This window comes from Melanerpes formicivorus, unplaced genomic scaffold, assembly GCF_026170545.1.
Source record: "Melanerpes formicivorus ecotype bairdi unplaced genomic scaffold, bMelFor1.0.p_v2 SCAF_5, whole genome shotgun sequence".
NCBI lineage: Eukaryota > Metazoa > Chordata > Aves > Piciformes > Picidae > Melanerpes > Melanerpes formicivorus.
The window spans coordinates 24,802,279-24,822,546 of NW_027142357.1; the positions used below are offsets into that span (position 1 = coordinate 24,802,279).

The 20,268-nt window shown below is 60.7% G+C and overlaps 1 protein-coding gene across 3 annotated transcripts in view; it reads right to left on the minus strand.

Annotated features, from left to right (window-relative positions):
* Nucleotides 1-20,268, minus strand: part of SPEG (striated muscle enriched protein kinase) — a 39,179-nt gene that overhangs the window by 8,057 nt on the left and 10,854 nt on the right. Inside the window, exons 2-29 of one of the 3 annotated variants that reach the window (XM_068138805.1) lie at nucleotides 19,476-19,515; nucleotides 18,195-18,224; nucleotides 17,703-17,792; nucleotides 17,068-17,449; nucleotides 14,436-15,961; nucleotides 13,300-13,443; nucleotides 12,488-12,670; nucleotides 10,579-10,790; nucleotides 10,194-10,282; nucleotides 9,824-10,005; nucleotides 7,431-7,691; nucleotides 6,031-6,189; nucleotides 5,698-5,887; nucleotides 5,321-5,550; nucleotides 5,019-5,138; nucleotides 4,507-4,611; nucleotides 4,216-4,422; nucleotides 3,966-4,089; nucleotides 3,385-3,557; nucleotides 2,612-2,724; nucleotides 2,246-2,414; nucleotides 2,070-2,163; nucleotides 1,516-1,716; nucleotides 1,295-1,355; nucleotides 1,025-1,102; nucleotides 699-871; nucleotides 568-594; nucleotides 174-326 (exon numbers count right to left, since the gene is read on the minus strand). In XM_068138805.1, the coding sequence (XP_067994906.1) occupies nucleotides 174-326; nucleotides 568-594; nucleotides 699-871; nucleotides 1,025-1,102; nucleotides 1,295-1,355; nucleotides 1,516-1,716; nucleotides 2,070-2,163; nucleotides 2,246-2,414; nucleotides 2,612-2,724; nucleotides 3,385-3,557; nucleotides 3,966-4,089; nucleotides 4,216-4,422; nucleotides 4,507-4,611; nucleotides 5,019-5,138; nucleotides 5,321-5,550; nucleotides 5,698-5,887; nucleotides 6,031-6,189; nucleotides 7,431-7,691; nucleotides 9,824-10,005; nucleotides 10,194-10,282; nucleotides 10,579-10,790; nucleotides 12,488-12,670; nucleotides 13,300-13,443; nucleotides 14,436-15,961; nucleotides 17,068-17,449; nucleotides 17,703-17,792; nucleotides 18,195-18,224; nucleotides 19,476-19,515 (5,516 nt within the window). The remainder of the gene's footprint in view (nucleotides 1-173; nucleotides 327-567; nucleotides 595-698; nucleotides 872-1,024; nucleotides 1,103-1,294; nucleotides 1,356-1,515; nucleotides 1,717-2,069; nucleotides 2,164-2,245; nucleotides 2,415-2,611; nucleotides 2,725-3,384; nucleotides 3,558-3,965; nucleotides 4,090-4,215; nucleotides 4,423-4,506; nucleotides 4,612-5,018; nucleotides 5,139-5,320; nucleotides 5,551-5,697; nucleotides 5,888-6,030; nucleotides 6,190-7,430; nucleotides 7,692-9,823; nucleotides 10,006-10,193; nucleotides 10,283-10,578; nucleotides 10,791-12,487; nucleotides 12,671-13,299; nucleotides 13,444-14,435; nucleotides 15,962-17,067; nucleotides 17,450-17,702; nucleotides 17,793-18,194; nucleotides 18,225-19,475; nucleotides 19,516-20,268) is intronic. The other 2 variants (XM_068138804.1, XM_068138803.1) reach the window with 2 other exon arrangements.

Here is a 20,268-nt window from a genome sequence, read left to right on the forward strand (position 1 = left end):
GGGGGCTTTGGCCAGCCCAGGAAAGGGCAGGAGGGTCTGCCTGTCTGTGCTGCACCCTAAAAGGGCTATGCAGCCAGCCTGCCATCAGGTACCAAGATGCACAGGGGTCCCCACCCTCCTTTGAGCACAATGATCATGCCAGAGGCAGGGGCCGGGGACCTTGAAGCACTCACAGCCTGTCGTTGACCAGCACTTTGATGACAAAGCCCTTGGCTTCTCGAGTGAGCCCCTGGAACATCCTCTCCTCAAAAGCCACGTTGTAGTTGCGGATATTCATTAGTGTTGTCTTGTCATTCTCCCCCACAAAGGGGGAGATCCCCGTCAAGCTGCCAAGGAGTGAACACTGTCATCAGGCCACTGGGACATGGGGGATGGTGTGGCAGGTGTGGGGGAGTGAGGCTGGGATCCTGAATCTCAGCCCCAGTGCCTTGGAGAGGGCAGAGGCTCAAGTGGCCAGGGAGGAGGATGAGTCTGAAAGGAGTAATGTGTATGGCTGCAGCCCAGCACTGCAACCAGCAAGGGGGCAGGAAGGGTGTCCCTCCCCTGGGGGCCCACCAAGACACTTACCAGAGGTAGGTGATAACCCCCACAGGCCTGCAGAGAGGAGAGCACAGTTACTGCACCGTACTGGCCTCTGGGGTGCCCAGTTCCTCCTGCCATAAAAGGAAGCCCACCATCCACTCCCAGGTTGCCCTTACCAGATGTCAGTGACACTGGAGATGGGGCTCTGGTTGACGATCTCAGGGCCCACAAACTCAGGGGTGCCATACTTGCAGTACTGTGGCTCATCAGGTGTCAGCTCCTGTGCATTGCCAAAGTCACAGATCCGGACCTGCTCGCTGCTGGAATCCGCCATGAGGAGGTTTTCTGGCTACAAGACAGTGTGGGGCAGAGGGGAGCTTGGCACGAGGCAGGGGCTCCCCCCAGGGAAGGGATGTGCCCCATTTGTAGGCCCTAGCCCCTTGAAGCCAGCATGGCAGGAACCTGGGCAGGGCAGGAAGGGACTGGAGAGCCTTGCACTCACTTTAATGTCCAGGTGCAGGACTTTGTGCTGGTGCAGGTAGCAGATGCCCTCCAGAACCTGTCGAATATAAGACCGGACCTGCAAGAGATAGAGTGGGGAGGGTGGGTGCCCTGAGCATGGGTCAGCACCACACTAGCCCTGTGCAGAGGAGGGTGTGGGCTGTAGTCCCCCTTGTAGCCTGATACAATGAGTATTGCACTTCCCTGGGCTGGGACAGACTCCAGGCTCCCTACCTCCCTCATTATTTTGCCCCTGCTAGGGTTCACCCACCTCAGACTCACACACTGAAGGCTTCCTTGCCATCCTGTCCAGAAGCTCTTCCTTGGCACAGCTGTGCCCCAGTTAAGGAGCACAGAAACTCCATGCCTTGACATGTCCTATACTCTCCTGGGTGCCTAGTTACTCCACAGCTCCTCTGAGTACCCATCTTTCCCAGAAGCCTCCCTTCATCCCCCACACCATATGCTCCTGGAGCAGCAGCCAGAGGATACAGCTCCATGACCATGATGATGGCATTCTTCTTCTCAAAGGCATCATGGAAGAAGACAATGCGCTCATGGTCCAGCTGTGAGAGGATGTGCAGTTCCCTCCGTGCTGACTGCTTGGCCTTGGTCCTCCCAGGGATGAACTTGGCAGCAAAGTCATGCCGGCTGCTCTTCTCTGTCACCCTCCGCAGGTAGGAGAAAGCTCCCCTGCAATGCAGCAATGGGGGCAGGGAGGGATAAGAAGGCAGGCAAGCAAGAGACTGCCCCTTCCCCAAGCAGCTGGGGCAGGCACCCACTCTGCAGGGAGCTGACCCCAACCTCAGCAGTCCTCCAAGACCAGCCACGGAGAGACCCCAGGTCTGGCTTTTTTCCAGCTTCCCCAGCTCTCCACCCTGAGCTGACACTGGAGCATCCCACAATGGCTGAGAGCAGCCCCAGCACATCAGGATCTGCTGTATCATGGAGCTCAGACCTGTGAGTCAGAGACTAGCCTGGCTCTAGCACTCCTTGTCCCTGTTGTACCCAAGGTGCTTCTCTACCCATGCTGAAAGCCCCTGTACCTCCCAATCTCCTCATGCACATCGTAGTAGTCAGTCAGGCGTCGTGCCTTGTGCAGTGCCTCCTCCTCCATGGCAGCATCAGCAGTAGGCTGGGCTGGGGGAAGGAAAGATGCTGGTGGAGGTCCAGCTGGGCACCCAGGCTCTGCCCCCAGGCCGAGAGAACCAGCTGACCATACCTGCCCGCACCACCAACTCCGCCTTGCAGGAGACCTCCCCAGCCAGGTTTTTGGCTGTGCAGGTGTACACACCACTGTCAGATTCAGCTGCACCCAGCACTACCAGCGAGCACTCGTTGTCCTCATACACAAAGCTCAGGTGGCTGCTTTCCTCCAGCAGATCCCCATCCTGGGAGTAGCAGAGGTGTCAGGGGTGTTTTGTCCCATTACCACCCAGCTCCCACCATCCTTTCCACATCAGTGGGACATGCATCGCTGAGGGTGAATACAACCCCAAGCCTCAAGGAGCAGCCCAAGTGAGACAGTGGAGAGTGTGGGTCTGGGGGGACTGTGGGTCAGGAAGGAGGGGGAGGAGTCCCAGCCCACCTTGTACCACATAATGCCTGGCAGCGGTTTCCCCTCCACCACCACTACAAAGCGAGCTGTCTCCCCTTCATGGGCGTCTATGTCTTCCATGATGGACTCAAAGCATGGTGCCTCTGCCAAGAGACAGGGCATGGAGCACCATGGAGCAGTGCCACACCCCTGCCGATGATACCAGGTGCAAAGCTGTGGGGCACTGCAAGCAAGTACCAACCCATGGTATAGGAACATGGAGCACCATGGGGCAGTGCCACCCCAGGGCATATGGGAGTGGGACACTACAGGGCAGGCCACCAACAACATGTGCTGCAACATGACGGGGCAGTGCCACTTATGACACATGGGCATAGGTACCATGGAGTTTCATCTTCTTGTTACTTATGGATGTAGGGTACTGTAGAGTAGTGCCACCCATAACAACTTCTATGGATTATTGCGGGCGTGTCCCCCATGGCTCTTACAGGACACTGTGGGGGCTGTGCTACCCCATTATATACAGGTATGGGACACCCTCATCAGTGACACCCATGGCACATGGCTGAGGGACACCATAGAGCACTGTCACCCCATGCACATGGTAGTGGGGCACATGGGACATTTCTACCTAGATCAGACATGGGTCTGAGGTGCTGTGCCACGCTATGGGGCAGTGCACCCATAATATATGGGCATGAGACACCATGGAGTAGTGCCACCCTGCAGGGCAGTGCCCCCCTCCCCCCAGCACATCAGCTTGGAGCACCACAGGGCAATGTCAGCCCTGTGAGGGCACCTACCTGCAAGGCAGAGGTGGAGGGTGCAGCTGGCAGTGCCATGACGGTTGCTCACCTCGCAGGCCAGCAGCCCGATGGCCTCCTGGCCCACGCACAGCAGCCGCAGGCAGTGCTGGTTGTCATCCGGCATCGTCACCTCGCATGTGCCCACCTGCTCCCCTAGCACCTGCCCGCCCCTGTGGGCACAGCAGCTGCCACATCACAGCCCCACAGGCAGCCCCACACCCACTGCCCCATTGATAGTTTCTATCCCACAGCCCCACAGAGAGCCCCAGCCCTGGGTCCCATCCTAGAGCTCCCACAAAGAAGTCCCGCACCACTGCTAGCCCTGCCTTCCAAACAGCTCTCGACCCTTAGCACTCCGTGGACAGCACCAACTCCCTCCTCCCCGAAAAAGCCCTCCTCCATGAAGCTCTGCACATCCCCCTTGGGGATGTTTGGCCAAGCCCAAGACTGGCCCCAGGGAAGGAAATTCCACCCACCATGGGCTGTATAGGGAGGTGGTGCGGGAAGCCCTCTTTTTATGCACCCTGCTGCATGATGTTGAGCATGAGGCAGGCAACAGGCACAGCACCATGTCCTACCTCTTCCAGGTGACAATGGCCTCCACGTGGTTGATTGTGATGGTGATGGAGGCTGGCTGACCCTCCACCATGTACACCACATCTGGCTTGTCCAGGATGACTGGGGCCTCTTCCAGGTAAGGACCTGACACAAGCATCATCACTATCACCTCCAGACCTCGCATTGCCCATCCCTGAATATTTCACCACCTCTCCAGGGACAGAGACTCCTCCATCCCAGCTGCTCATCCCTCCCCACTGCCCCTCTCACCCCGGTCCAGGAGCTGCACGGGCCCCACAAATGGGGAAGGCTTGCTGTTGGTCTTGGGGGTGGCAGTGATGACACGGAAGAGGTACTGGGCGCCCTTGGTCAGCCCATGCACCGTGTAGGTAGTGTCCTGCACGCCGGCCACCAGCACCAGCCACTGTGTTGTGCCCAGCACTTGCATTTGCACTACGTAGGTCAGTGAGTTGGGGTCTGCAGGAGGAGAGGATCCATGTAGAACTCCTGGCATCAGACTGTCCCATGTGTCCCATCATGATGTTGCCCCAGACCCCTCACCTATGGCAGTGTCCAGCCACTTGGGCTTGTTCCAGGTCAGTGTAATGGCTCTGCCTGTCACCGAGGCCACAGTGGGTGGCCCATCTGGGGGCGTTGGCACCACATCTGCACAGGAAAGAAGGCAGGGGTGTAAGCATGGCTACTCTGGTGCTCCTTGGAGTGTCTGCCCCAGGAGATGTAGGCTGGAGGGCATGAATGGGGCCAGTGACCCTCACTAGCTCTCCAGCAAGGGTTTATTCTGGCAGCCCCTGTGCGGCTGGGGCTGACAGCAAGTCCCATGTGGGACCTGATGGTCCAGGAAAGGGTTCTGTCCCCACAAGGTGAGGACTGCACAGATGAATCCACTTCTAGGTTGAAGCAGAGAACTCCTGAGGTCTCCTCCAATTCAAACTGCCCTGTGATCTTACCACTCTAGGACCTTGTTTATATACCCGCTGACCAGCCTCGGGGCACAGCCTGGCAGGGTGGCAGCATGTGGCCACACACCCCAGGTGGCACCCACTGCTGCTTACCAGTGACATAGAGGTGTGCATAGCACGTGGCCTTCCCCACTTTGTTGGCAATGACACTTTTATAGACACCAGCATGTGCATGGCTGACGGCTGTGAACACCAGGCGATGGACATCCTTATCTGTAGGGGGAACAGGGGGACACAGCTAAGATCCCACCAGCCAAGCAGCAGAGAGCTTTCCTCTCTGCCCCATGAGGCATGCAGATCTAGGGGATGATGCCTTCTCCTGGAGTATCCCCTCCCTTCCTCTACCCTGGGCAGAGACACCCCAAAGGAGCAAGGAGGGTGGTGGGGAGCCCTACATTGCATCATCTTGCGGTCATCGGTGCTGTCAATACGGGAGCCATTGTGGAACCAAGTGATGGAGGGATAAGGCAGCCCAGCCACCTGGCACTCCAGCACGGCCTCCTTTGACTCTACCACATCCAGGTTTTGCAGTGGCTTCAGGAAATCAGGCATGGTGAAGCACTCTGTCTCAGTCTCTGCCTGCTCTGGCTCCTCTGGGATGGATGGCATCTTCTCCAGCTTGGAGCTGCAAAAGCCCACACACACTTGCAGCAGGAACAGAGTGTTCCCAGCCAAGCCCTGCCCCCAGGCTTTGTATAAGCCCATTGCCTCCTAGATCCCAGAGGGGAGTAAGTAGGGGGGAATGCATATCCTGGAGAATCCAAACTCTTACATCTGAGAAGTGGCAGATGGTCGTGGCTCTTCCACGTAGAGCTCGGCAGAACATTCCACTTGTCCATGGGCATTCCTGGCAGTCACCATGTACTGCCCCTCATCCTCACTACCCACATGCACAATGACCAGTGAGTGCAGCCCGCCATCACGCTGAATCCGCACATTCTCCCCCTCCTGTACTGCCTGGCCTGCATGGAGACACACACCAGCATCAGCACCAGCACCCCTCCCTCCCAGACCTAACTGGGCACAAGCCCTTGGGTGCAATCCCCACGGGGATGAGACATCTCTCTGCAGGACCCTGGGCGCACTCTCTGGGCTTGGGAGTTACCAAAATGGGTCCAAGTGACTGCAGGGGCGGGAGTCCCACTGATCATGCAGTCAAAGCGTGCCGTCCGCCCTTCCACGACGTCCACATCCTCCAGCTTGCGGGTGAAGAGCGGCTGCATGGAGGGCTGCACTGTAAGCCGGGCACTGCAGGTCAGCTCATCTGCAAGGAGAGCGGACAGGGGTGAGCCCTAGGTGGCACAGGTGTCTACAGGACAGGAGGCAGCCTGTGACTCCCCAGCTGCAGCTCCAGCAGCCAACATGGTTGTAGCTGAGCATACCCCACCCAGTGGGGCTGACCCTGGCCATTCTGGGGGCCAAGCTCTGTCACTGCACAGGGTAGGGACAGAGTGTGTACAAATGTGTGTAAGGTCCCCATGCCCAGAGCTGGGCTTCTGCAGGCAGACATGTGCCTTTCCTCCCTTCACAATATACAGATGCCAGCAGCAAAGTGGGGTGGGAGGATGCCTTTCTTCTCTATAGAGCAGAGGATCACAGCTGGCCTATCCCCATGGGACAGGGCAGTGATGCTGAAGCCCATGGGGATGGGCCAAGGTGGGATGCTCCAGATGAGGCAGTTTGCAATATGGATCACTTGGCAATGATGGTGACATTGCCCACCTTGGGTAGACACAGCCCCACTTCACTTCACCCAAAACTTCTGCTGCCCTCAAGTCACCACAGGCAGACAGCCTCTTCCATGAAAGGATGCATGGGCACCAGCCAGAGGGTGCTAGGAATACTGCTGCTCCCTGCACCTACCACCCCAGCCTAGGTTACTGCCAAGGGGCTGCCCAGGCAGATAGGAATGGAAAGGGACCTTTGTCCCTGCCCTGCTGTGGGGCACAGAGGCTGCAGAAAGCATGAATAAGCAAGAATAACACATGTTGGAGCCATGGGTCAGAGGCCAGGTCCTACTGCTCTTTCTCAGCTGCCACCAGTGATGGATTAGTGGGAGAGGGTGGGCAGCCCTGAAGCCCCAGCCCCTGACATTTCCCAAGCCAGCAGAAACAGGTCAGTACAGGAGCTAGCTGTCCAGAGGGTCTGGACCAAGGAACAGGGACAGCTGGGCTTCAGACATGCATCTAGCTGGTGCAGCCATGGTGCAATGAATTTCTAGGAGCTGCATGCAGGCTGCCAAAAGAGCTGAGTGGGACAGGGCTGCAGGGTTCAGTGTGCTGGAGCTTGAGGACTGATACACACCAGATTTCCCAGCCAGGGAAAGCTCCCTAGTTCCTAGGCCAGCACCCACTCCCTGCATCCCACCTCCAGCACTCACCGCTACACCCCTGGGGGACCAGACTGCTGAACCCATGGCCAGCAAGGTCTGAGCACTCCCAAGAACCCCTCTAGGGCCAAGCCCCAAGCAAGACACCCACAGGTTGCTGCATGACTGCCACTTACCTTTGGCAGTGCTGAGTTTGCATGTGTAGATCCCACTGTCGTCCTCATGCACAGAGGTGAGCAGCAGCTTGCACTTGCGCCCGTCAAAATGCATCTTGCATTTGAGCAGGGCAGGCTGGAGCAGCCGGCCCCGGGACAGCCAGTCTACATCCATGTCTGGCGGGCCAGCCACCAGGCACTCAAAGAGTGCCAGCTCCCCCGCCCCGACCACCACGTCCTTCAGGGGAACCACGATGGCCAGGGACTGGCACTCGGGGCGAGCTGCCCGGGAAGTGGGGAGAGAGAGAGAGAAAGAGAGACGCGTCTCAGCAACTGAAAAGCAATCATGAGAGGTGGTGGGTTGAAGGGGAGGAACGTGCGGGACAGAGGGGGACATGCAGGAAGGGGGCTTGGTGCGGCGGGCGGGGAGTGCAGCAGTGAAGGGCAGGAAGTGAAGGGGGAGAGATGTGGAAAGCAGAGCTGAGCCAGGAGCGGTCCAGGGGTGAGGGGAGGTGTCCGTGCCAGGAACACACCACACAGCGCTTTACAAACAGATTTTATTAGAGCTACAAAAAAAAAAAAAGGGTCACGGCCTTACAGCCCACCCCACCACACCCCCCTCCAGCCCCCTCCCTGGTGAGAAGAGACCCAGAGCAGGGGGAGGGTGCTCTGGGCAGATCCTGAGCCCTGGGGCTATGAGGGAGGTCTTGCAGTGGCCAGGCTGGTGCCTGGGTGAGTGCTGCGAAGCCAAAGGGGCTGATGCTCTCTCTCCCCACAGTGGCTGGGGCAGGGTGCTCCCCCACGGGGGTCCCTGGAGTCTCCTGTCTCCCATGGTCCAAGATGACCATCACAGAACTGCCACCACATCACAACCCCTTCGCTACAGCCCTGGCTGTCACAGTGGCGACCAGGGGCTCAGCTCCCTGCTCCCTTCCCTGGGAAGCATGGAGAGCGGCAGGACACGCAGACAGGGACAAACAAGTAGAGCAAGAGACAGGACAGCATCATAAGGCCACCCTGGCCTGGCTGAAAGAGTGCCTGGTGCTCCCCGACCATTCCCCCTGCCCCGCCTCAATTATGCCTGCCCCGGCCATCCGGTGAGCCCCTGCCCACAGTCGAGGGCCCACGCGTCCCCGTGATGCGTCCAGGATGAGGCGGTGGATGGAGCAGAAGGTAATAACACAAGGTGAGGTCCACTGCCTAAGAGGTGTCCAACTAAGAGCCCCAGGGTCACGGCTCTGAGAGATGCACCCCCTTATCGTACTCCCCCTGCGTACAGACAAAAACCGCAGTCAGCAAGCGGAAGGGTTAGTGCAGCAGCGATGGGACCAGCACACACACACATGCCAGTGTGGCACAAGAGGTGCGAGTGTGTGCCAAGGCACAGAGCCACCTACTGAGCCTCCAGAGAGGGGCTAGGGCTTGGACTGTCGTCTCCACAGCCCAGCTCCCCCTGGCCATGGGGCATGTGGCTGGATCTCATTCCCACCCCTGTGCTGCCGCACTTTGACAGAGGCTGGGAGCAGGGCGCCAGCAGGGTACAAGCAGTGCAGCCAAGGCCAAGTGGGATGAGTGCAGCCTGGGAGGCTCAGGCAGCCTTCAGCAAGGAGGGCTGGGGGGAGCAGGGTACACATAGCAAAAGGCAAGAGGAGGGAAGAAGCACCATTCATCCCCACAGGCTCCTTCCCTAACCTCAGAGGATGCTTGACAAAGCCTGACTACCAGTCCCAAGCCCCACCCACCACAATTTGCACATATATTGGGGTGCTAGGGTGACCACAGCAGGACTGGAGAGGGATTGCAGGAGAAAAGGGATGGCCAGACCCGTCCCGTTCATACAGGCTATTGCTAGAAACAGGCAGAAGAGATCTCTGAAAGCTGCCCCGTGCCTGGCACACAGCTTGCAGACTGCCTGAGGCAGGGAGGGAGGAACGGAACCAATGGCATGGTAGAGTTGGGGCACGTGTCCCCTGCAGGGTCACCCAGGACCAAAGCCCTCCTTGCACAGGGGTTAGCACCTGGCTCCAGCAGTGGAAGCATCAGGGCACGTGGGGCAAAGCTAGGCTGCAGAGAGCAGTGGGCTCTGGGGCAGGCTGCTGTGGGCTCTGGCATGGCTGGGTAGTGCGACCCAGGGCTTTGGGTCTGCACATCTGGATGGGGCAGCAAGGCAGCCTGCCTTCTGCTGCAGGTCCAGCCTCTGCAGGCAGTCCCAGGTATGCAGGTCTGTTTTCCTGCTCCCAGCTTGGGCTCACCTGTGCTGCAACTGGGAAAGGCAGGATGGCTTGTTCCCTTCTCCCCCAGCACCACCAAGGGGTGGGTTCTGCAGTGGTCTCTTCCCCACACAGCTCATGCAGGGCACTGGAGCAAACTGACCCCTGGGGGTTGTGGGGGCAGACGCACTTGGGTAGCTTTACCTCTGACCTCCAGCTTGGCCTCGCACTGCTTGGTGCCATACTCGTTGACAGCTTTGCAGGTGTAGAAGCCGGTGTCGGTGCGCTCTGCCGCGAGGATGTGCAGCGTGAAGCACCCCCGTGTTCCCTCTGCCTCCTCTGCATGGTGCCGGCGCCCGTACTTCACTGGCTGCCGGTTCCTCAGCCTGCTCCGGACATGGGCAGAGAGGTATGGTCATGCCGGGCCTTGCACACCCGGTCTAGCTGTCCCCAAAAGACCCCTTTCCTTCTCCTGAAATACTACTCAAGACAAAAGCTTCAAGCTGGCCATCCCCAGATGAGGATGTCTGTTTCTTCCATACCCAGCTGTGACCCAGCAAGCACCAGGACTCACCAGTAAATGATGGGCTTGGGTTCCCCACGGACACAGACAGTCATGCTGACATCCTGCCCCTCCAGCACAGATTGGTCCAAGAGGGACACCTGGGAAAGCAGGGGTCAGAGAGCAGCGAGTACCCACCAGCACGCAGAACCATGTATCCTCGCCACTGCACTCAGGGCTATGTGTCCATCACAACTGCAGCCCTGGAGTACCAGGGCAGCTGATTGGTTGGAGGCTGCTCAGGTGCAAGGAGCACCCCACATAAGGGGCAGGAAGTCCTGACCCGGTATCTCCTGGCACCAGGTATCACAAGTCTGTGGTCACAGGGCACTGCATACCCTCTGCCAGATCCTGGGAAGTGTGGGGGTAGGGGGAGGGAGAGGGAGGATCAGCTCACCTCAAAGGTGGGTGCAGCCTTGAAGGTACTCTCTGGGGAACTACGGGCAGCCCCATGCTCAGCTCTAGGCTGCAGCTTCATGGCTGGTCGGTGTTGCGGGGTCCCAGACTCGGGAAACTCTTCCAGGGGGCTCAGGTACTCCTCGTCCGAGGTGATGGGGCTTGCCTGGCCGAGGGGGGGGGGCAAGTTCCCATGCCGCTCCACTGCGGGGGCTAGCACAGGAGACGCCCGGTAAGAAGATGGCAGTAAGCCAGAACTGAGCAGGCAGGTCAGGGCACTTCACCCCACCACCCTGCACCCCAGGGGTGCCCGAGGACACCCATCCCAGTTCGGCTGCAGCCAGCAGTGAAGGGGTGCGGCACTGCGCAGGGGGAGGGGGTGAGAAGCACTCCACGGGACGCGATAAGGGGACGCGATATCCCGCAAGGCGACAGCAAGGCTCAAGTGGCTCTTACGCAGCAGCCTGCTCTTCCATCCTTAAGCCGCCCGGATTCCCGGGATGGCTGTCCCTGCCCCGAGCCGGCGAGGGCTGAAGGTGACATTGTCAGCTGCACTCCCCTAGCAGCCCTCCCGGCCGCCCGCCTGTTCCCCGGGCGGGGCCAGACCTGCCTGACTGGGGAGCCCACCCGGGGCCGCAATAGGTGCGGGATGAGTGCGGGGTCCGGGGGTGCAGTGCGAGGCGATAGGAGCAGCGAGGCGCGGGGTGGTGGCAGAGAGCGGCTGCCGTGCCGGGGGTGCTGGCCCCCTTCCAACCCGGCTGCCGGAGCGCTCTCACCCCCCGTCCCCGCCCTTACCGGGGAAAGGCGGACAGACTGCTCGGTACAGGATGAGGGTTGTGCCCCCACCCGCGTCCCCACGATGCCCGCGGGCAGCCCCAGGGCCGAGAGTTGAGGGCAAGGGAGCGATTCACGGCTTCCCTCTGCCTGCTGTCCCATATCCTCCCCGCCGCCCCCTGCACTCACCGGGGGTGGCGGCCCCGGCAGCCCCCGCCCCGAACCGAGCCGTGCCACACCGGGCTGGGCCGCACTGAGCCCGGGCCGCACCGCCGAGCCGCCGCTGCCGCTGCCGGGGCCGGTGCTGGCCGGGAGCGCCTCCAAGTCTGCTGTGCCCTCCCCGTCCCAGAGCCGGCCGGCCCCCGGGGCTGGGCCAGCAGCGCGGGGGAGGGCCTGCCGCCGGGCCGGGGGCTACCGGGCCCCTTCTCTGCCCCCTCAGCAGCTGGCCCTGTTCCTCGGGTGTATGGCCCCGCTCATCACGTAGCAGGTGGGCTTTTTTTAGGTGCTCCCAGCCCCCACTGCTGCTCTGAGCCTCCGCACGCTCCCCAGGGATATTCGTGATGGGGAATAGGGACAGCCTTGGGACTGTCGTGGGATGCAGCTTGCAGTGGAGTGGAGGGCAGACTGGGTACCCTCTGGCTAGCAGCTTGGTAAGCAGGCTGGGAATGCCCATGGCTAATAGCTTGTGGTGGCCCCACGGCCAGCAGGTTGGAGGACAGGGGAGTCCTCACAGTTTGCAGGTTGGAGGGCAAGCAGGGGTATCCTCATGGTTTGGAAGCCGGAGGCAGGGGTACCCCATGTTTGCGAGTCGGAGGGTAGGCTGAGGTTTCCCCACGGTTAGGGGGTTGCAAGGTAGGTGTGAGGGAGGTCAGACACTGAGGCTGCTTGCTGGTCGCCGAGGGATGCTCATAGCCTGACCCCACTCTGCTCCTCCCCTCCCAGGCAGGATCCCTTCGTGCTTGCCGGGAGCACGACAGCTGCCTTGGTTCAGACAGAGCCTTGTAGGGTAAGGAAGCCGGTTTCTTCCCAGTGACAGCAGCGGCGGAGCTGGCAGCCAGCCTACCGTCCTACCTCCCTCCCTCCCTGCCTGCCTCTCTCCCGGCCGCCTCCCGCTCTCGTCCCACCGCGGGGCTCACCGGGCCGCACGCTGAGGATGGCACTGCAGCAGGTCGCCCCCACCTCGTTGGCAGCGGTGACAGTGTAGAGGCCAGCGTCGGCTACCCGGGCGCTCCTGACCAGCAAAGTGTGACGCTCGCCCTCCGCCTTGATGGGTCGCGCCGTGCTGCTCCGCAGCGGGACCCCGTCCTTCCTCCAGGACACTGCAGGCAGAGGCGAGGGTCACTGCTGGGCGGGAGAGCCTGAGCTCCTCCGGGGCTCGGTGCAGGGTCCCGATGTGGCCAGGCGCTCCCTCGCCCGGCCTGGGGATCTCTTTGTCATGGATTCCCACGGCCCCCGGCTGATTCCTGGCACCCTCCTGCCCTCCAGTGGAGGCTGCAGGAGGGAATTAAAGGCACTTCTCTGCCCGACTCCTGCTGGCTGGTACCGGCTCCAGCTGTCCAGCTGCCCCAGGCCACGTCCTGGCTACAACATGCCCGGAGCTCATCAGCCCTGGAGGCTCGCTCCTCGGAAAACCCCCTGAGCCATGCCAACAGCAGCCCAGAGAATCACCCGTCCCTGCCCACACAGAGCTCAGCGGTCTTTCTCCAACCCAGTCCAGTCACCCTGTCTGCACCCCTGCCTTCTCTGACTTCCCCCAGCACTTCATTCCTGCCTGGGGGGAAGCAGGGTGAAAGGTGTGCTCTGGCACTGGGTAAGTCACCTGCCTGTGACATCCAGCTTGAGGCTGTGAGTCCCACTCCACACAGCTCTGGTGGCCCCAAGAAATTGCCCAGCAGATGGACATGCAGAGAGCCCCAACTTCCAACCATCCCAACCCGCAGTCACTCACCTTCTGGATGGGGGTTGGCTGTGACAATGCACTTGAGCAGCACCTCTGCCCCCACAGCCACTGCCATGTCCTGGATGGGGATCTCAAATACAGGGGCTTCCAGGGGGTCTTCACCCGCTGAGACATAAGAATCGTCGGAGGATTCTGAATAGGGAGAGACAGACCCCATGGCTGTCAGTGGGGTGGAGGAAGTGGGTCCTGTGCCATGCTGTTCCTTGCAGCCCTGCCACCACGTGCACCACACCCTTGCCAGGGCATTAGCAGGTCCCTGGGCCATGCAGTGGAGGAAAGGGCCATATCAGAGGCCACCACGGCACAGTGCCTGCAGTGGGACAAGACAGGAAATGGGACAAGGCAGTAGACAGGATAAGGCAGGAGATGGGACAAGGCAGGGAGTGTACAGCCTGCTGTACATCCTTGTACAGCATAAATGATGAAGCAACAGCAAGGTGTGAAAGGAGGAGGGTTGTACAGCCCATAGCACCTTCCTCTCCAAACCCCTCACAGGTTGCTGGTTGCTCTGCCTCACCACACCATCATCAGTCTTCCAGCTCCCTCTCTTCACATGGCCCAAGCACAAAGGCAAAGGTCCTGGGGCTGTGGCAGGAGCTTCAGGCATGTGGGCTTGGCAGTTCTCTGGCCAGAGCAGAACCTGAAAGGAGCTCCCATCCCACGTGCAGTCTGGTCTCACGCTCGGATGGGCAGGGCACCTCTCCTCTGGCCAAGCTACTTACAGCATCTCCTGGGCATGCTTTGGCTTCATGCCCTGCCTGGAGCACTGACCAGCCAGGACAAGCTGCTATGGGTGCCCTGTGTCTTGGGGGGTTGGACCAGCCCAGGGCTGGGTCACAGTGGTCAGCACCCTGCATCCTTCCCATGCCAGGCTGAAGGGATGGATATGTTAGTAAGCGTCATGACTTCAAGGCCCAGCAAACTGGCACCCAGGCTTGTGTGTCCTATGGCATCATTTGGACCCAATAGGCTCAGCCTCCAGAGCCCTGTCTTTCCACCCCTGTGTTTTCTGACATGCCCAGGGCTTCCCACACCTCCCAGGGCAGGCTGGAGTCTCCCATCCAACTCAGAGTCTGGCCCAGCCAGCTCTGTGCCCACAGAAAAGCAGAAAGCTGTCCCCCTACCTATCTCCGGAGAGGTAGGTCTGGCTCGACGCCCCTTCCCCTTGCTTCGTGTGCTCCTGCCTTCTTGAACTGTTCGGCCACTCTCTTTCTTCTCTGACACTTTCATCTGCCTTCTCTCCACCTCCCTGCCAACGCCATGTTGCCCTGCCCAGCTTCTCTCCAAGCGAGCCTCCTGCTCCATCCCTGGCTTCGCCCAGGGCAGAAACCGTACCTCTGTGGGTGCCTCTGACCGCCGGTGCAGCCCATGAGGCACAGACAGCCGGGCAGCCAGGGCTTCACTCACTGTCCTGGGGGCACGGGCTTCTCCAGTGGGGCCCCCATCCGGGCACGGGCTGCCTTCAGCAGGACCCGCCTGTGAAAGAGCTGCCCATCTGTGTGGAGCAGCTTGTGTTAACAGCCACTGCTCCTTCTTCTTCACTTCCCTAGTGCCCTCTTGCTGCGGACCCTTCCTGGCACCTGCATCTTCCACCTCAGTGGGCTGACTGGCTGCCGTACTGCCGAGTGCTGGTGCTTTCCTCCCACGCTGGCCCCGCGGCTCTAGCTCCCCATCGGGTCCCACGAGTGCCACGCTGGAAAGCGCCAGGTGCTGGATGACATGCGTGCCTTCCGCCGGCAGGAGGGTCTTCGGAGGGAGTGCCTTGCGCCCACCAGCACCATGCGAGGAGGGGGTGCGAGGGGCGTGGGGGGCGGCAGGCTCGGCGGCCGCTGGGGGCGAGGGTGCCGGGGGCAGCCCAGCTTTGCACAGCTCCTGGGAGCGCCGCAGCTGCTGCTTGGAGACCGTCCGCTTGATGCGGGTCAGCTCCTCCGCGAACTTGTGCTCGATGGCGTAGACGCGGCCGGCGAACTTGCCGCGCTCGTCAAAGGAAGCGGCTTTCTGCCGGAAGGCCAAGCGCCGGCACGCCGCTGTGCTGTCCGCATCCCAGCGGTCCCGCACGTCCTCCCGCGAGCCGCCCGGGGTGCTGGCGCGGCGCAAACCGGAGCCAGGCTGGTCGAAGGAGCGTGTCTTGCGCAAGGGAAGGCCAGAGTGAGGGGGGAAGAGGCTGTCTGACTGCTCCAGGCTCCGCCGCCGGTCCTCAAAGTACTGCAGCCTCTCGAAGATCTTAGAACCAGCACGCACCAGCTTGGGGGATGCCCTGACAGAGATGCGACCGGAGGTATCACTCATGGGCGTCTGGGGACGGGACTCTTGTGTGCTGCCCTGGGAGTACCCTGAGGATTTGGGCTTCTTGATCTTCTCCTCATACTCCTCAGCAACAGTGTCCTGATACTCAGCTGGCACTGAGGACTTCTTGCGGGGGGTCACAGGCGTGTAGGAGGGGACGCCAGGGCCACGGGTGGCAGGCTGAGATGCGGCACCAGTGGGCAATGACAGGCACGCACCAGTACGGGGAGATGGTGAGCGGATAATGGGTGGCTTGGTGGTCAATGGCAGGGCAGCAGGGGACCTTGGGGCTTCAGCACCAGGTTTCGGAGAGACAGGGCCACTGTGGGAGTCATCTCTCCGGTAGCCCCCCTGGGGGATACTGCTGCAAGGGGAGAGACAAAGGAACAAGGTTCAGAATCCACCCCACCACCTGGCTGTGTCCCTACTCCCAACCCACAGCGCCCAATGGGGCACAGCAAGGGAGGCAGGTAGCCAGGGAAGCCCTGGGACCAGGTATCCTCAAGAGGCTCCAGCAAGTACATCTGTCCACCTGGAGATCATCAGGAGCTGGCTAGTCCTGGGCTGCTGTGACACAGCCATGTCCCCTTGTCCAGGGGTATTCTTCTGGGACAGCAGGGTGATGCTGGGATACCCAGCAAGTCAACTTTGCAGAGCCACCATGCAGACAGGATGAGAGCCAAGGAGTGCCTCAGTTTGCTGGGGGGTTCTGGCATGCCGGGCAGCACAGCACGGGCCAGCTCTTCCACGAAGTAGAGCAGATCCCCAAGGTTACAAGCCCTCCCTGAGCACATGCTGCTGTGGGCATGTACCCAACTCTGCTGCCCCTGGGGGGGCTTAGTGATTGTGGTGTAGAAATCATATGGTGGAGATGAGGTTTTGGTGGAACAAGCAGCCTCAAATGAAAAAAGAGGCAGGATGGAGGTCGAAGGAGCAAGGCCTGCAAGGATGACGACTGAAGGCGGTGGGGAGGTACAGGGACTCTGAGCACATCAGCAGGTCTTGGGGAGGCAGCATGTCCCTGGCCCCTGCTGCCACTCCTGTGTGGTGCAGACTGTGGGTGGTAGACTTTTGCCAGTCAGTGTCCCAGGCTGCTGTACACCCCCAGGTCCCCTCACCCTGGGCTGCACAGAGGCCCCACAGCTGGGTGGGATGGGAGGACACAGCTTGCAGGTGGGATGCTGCAGATCGTGCAGTGGCACAGGGATTACCCTCAGACGCAACTTGGCCACAGCAGAAAGGGAGCCCACTCTATGTCCCTCACCTCACACAAGGACCTGACCCTCCTGGACTGGGTCACTCCTACCTCCTTACTGGAAACAAGCTGCCTATTGCTCAGAGCCCCTGTTCCTCATCCGGGCATGGCGAAGGCAAAGGAAGCCCAGGAGGAGGGGAGAAGATGGCTGCAGGGGTTGGAAGGAGATGGCCCCAGCACGATGTCCCCTCCGCACGCTTCTCCCATCTACTTACACGTGGAGCGAGAGCGCCCGTCCTCGGTACAGGCTGAAGGCGCTGCCGTACGGGTCGCTGGCCACCGAAAGGCTATCCTCTGACCCCCAGCTCGTGCCCACCAGATTAGCCCGTGATGCCCGCACCAGAGGCTCCACACCCAAGTGCCGGACCTCGGCGCCGCGTGGGGCCAGCGTATTTGCTTGCCTTGGGGTTCCCTGCGGCTGCTGCCGGGCAGCAGGGCGGAGGTAGGGTCCCCGCGCAGAGAGGCTGGCATCTGTCTCCTTCTCCACCACGGTCTGCTGGCTGCCCGACCAGCTGGAGCGCTCCTCTGCCTGTGATAGGGCCAGCACTGAGGTTGGTGTCGTGTTCATGGAGGTGTCCACGAGGGTGTCGGACCCACCTGGAAGGACAGGAGTGAGCAGATACTAGGTGCCTATGGAGATGAGCCCTCCACCCTGCTCAGAGAGGGCTGAGCCACCACTTGCTGTTCCAGGGTGTCCTGAGCAGCATCCTGCTGCCCCAAGCCCTCTCCTCTTCACATGGGCGGATCACAGCTTCTCCTCCATGGAGTCTCCCAAGGCTGGCCCGACAGAGCCCCTCAGGGAGGCCATGCCCAGCAGCCAGTGCTGTAGTTCAGTGCTACAGATGCTCACCTGTGGGGGTGCTGAAGGCCGTCTCATCCTGGAGATTGCTGTGCTGTGTCACCTGGGGATCACTGGGTTCATCCTCGCCTGTCTCCGAGTCTGGGGTGGGGGAGAGTAGGGGGTGAGGGGACAGAGGGACAGCAGGCCAAGCTGATAGACCTTGCAGACCCACTGGCACTGGGGGCAGAAGAGCAGTACCTGGGCAGTGCTGGGATGGAGGGCATGACAGTGAAGTGCAGGGACAAGCTGCCAACAGGGAAAAGCAGGACCAGGGGTAGGAAGGTCCACTGGGGCAAGGGCAGGGAAGAGCCAGCAAAGTGGGCAAGAGCAGTGTTGGATGATGGGAAGAAAGGAGATGGTACCAGCATTGGGAATGTGGCTGACAGAAGCAGCATGGTGATGGGGAAAGCAACACAGGGGGACAGTAGCAGCAGTGGCATAAGCTGAGGCATGGGGCTCAGTCTGGAGAACAGGGCTGCCACTAGGCAGGGCTTTTCCTACCGTAGCTTTGTTTCCTGCAGGAGCGGAAAACTTCGCTTCCATAGGGGCAGCAAGAGAGAGAGAGACATCAACACCCGGTTATCGGCCCGGCCTGCAGAGACGCCGGGGGCAGCAGGGAGGGACTTTGTCCCCAGCACCTCCCCGCACTGCCATGGGGAAAGGACCTGCCAGATCAGTACCTGGGTGGGCCATGATGGCTCAGAGAGCCTGGCACCCTGTGCCAGACTTTGGATCCAGGCATGGGGCCAGGACTGAAAGTTTGCCTGTCTCAGGACCCCACAAGGAGCACCCCATGCATTGCCCAACTTCCTGGCAGAGGCCAGGCATCCACAGGGTGTGGAAACAGGTCTAGCACCCCCAGACTTCCCCACCACATCTCCTGTCAGCACCCACATTCAGTGCTTGTTGTTACAGCGCCGCACACAGATCCTCCTCGCACAGGCACTATCCCACCTGTGCAGTGCAACAGCACCATCCCCTTCCCATGCCACTGCCACATCCTGCCCAGCAGGACAGCCAGCCTGTGATCCTCAGCTACTGGGCCGTGGGACTGACCTCACGGCTGCAGCACTCACATGGCCTCACACACCTCACAGGTGTGTCTACGTGCAAGCACCTTCCCTGTGGCGTGTGCACGTGTATCACCTACCCCATTTGTGACAACTGCTGTCTGATACAGCCATGTACATGTGCATGGCCCTGGTTGGTACAGCAGAGATCCTCAGGGCAAGGCATCAGTGAGATGCCCTCCCCATGGGCAGGATGTGGCCAAGCCAGATGAGTACCACCCTAATATCCCATCCCAGGAAAGGTGATGACATGCAGCCAGGGAGGGCCAGACCTTATTCCTCATCCCTGCTGAGCCCTTGCAAACTGCTGCAAGAGACCCCTGAGGCAAGGGACATGTCCTCTACCCCACCAATTATCCACTCCACATCAATGTCATGGCATGGTGCAAGGCCATGCTGCTCTCACTGTCACCCTGAGCCACCTCTCTGCAGCCCAGCACACTACCAGCTGCCCCACATACTGCCATCACATCACTCTCCCCAGCCTGGCCGTGACAGCCAGTGCCTGATGAACTAGTGCTGCAGGGCCAGGAGTAATCAAACCTCATGGGGAACACTGGGAGCCCCTGTCTGACTGAGACCCCCTTTTGGGAGCTGGCAAGATGCAGCCAGCCTCCGCTCACTGTCCCTTTGCAGCACAGTGGTGGGGCTTCACCCCATCCCACTGCACTCAGGGCAGCAGGGGGAGCCGGGTCCTGGTAACTCAACGCACCATGCGTGAAGCGCCCAAAGCGCCGCGAGTGGCCAGTCTTCTGAAAAGGAAAAGAGAAGAGAGTGTTACCTGTGGCACGGTGCCACACACATGCTTGCACACTGCTGGTGTGGCACACCCGCACTCACACCCCCCACACAGCACAAGCGACACTGCTCACACCCACCATCGCTCACACGCACACACCCCGGGACACAACACGCAGTGCCACTCACACCCTCTCACTGGCAGGGCACACCTGGCACCGCTCACACACACACGTCCCCTGGCTGCACACCCACGGGGTATCCGCAGGCACACGCCCACACACAGACACAAACGGGTGTAGGTGGACACGTGTAGTGCGTGCCCAGCCACGCACACACACTCACACCTGTGCACACACACTCCATTTGTCGATGGCACCATGCTTCCCAGCCCTGCATCATTGCCTGTGCTGGGGGGGGTGACACTGTGCACCCCAGCCTGGTGCCACAAGCCTATACCCTGATAGTGACGTCCCTGGGCAGCCTGGCTGCCCCAGCACTGCTGCCTGCAGACAGCACCACCTGCAACAAGGTCTTTGCCTTGGCTGTCTGCCCAAATTCTCTGCAGCCCCTTCAAAGCCACCACCCACAACAGCATGGGGACGGGGCCACACCAGCATGAGGACTGGGCCAGCAAAGCATCTTCCAGGTGCTGGCCCAGACACTAACACACACATGGGCCTGGCGTGGCAACAACATCCCCCACCCCCGTGGAGGCCGTGCCAGTTGTGAGGGAGGCTGCCTGGCACAGGCGGCAGAAGACTGAC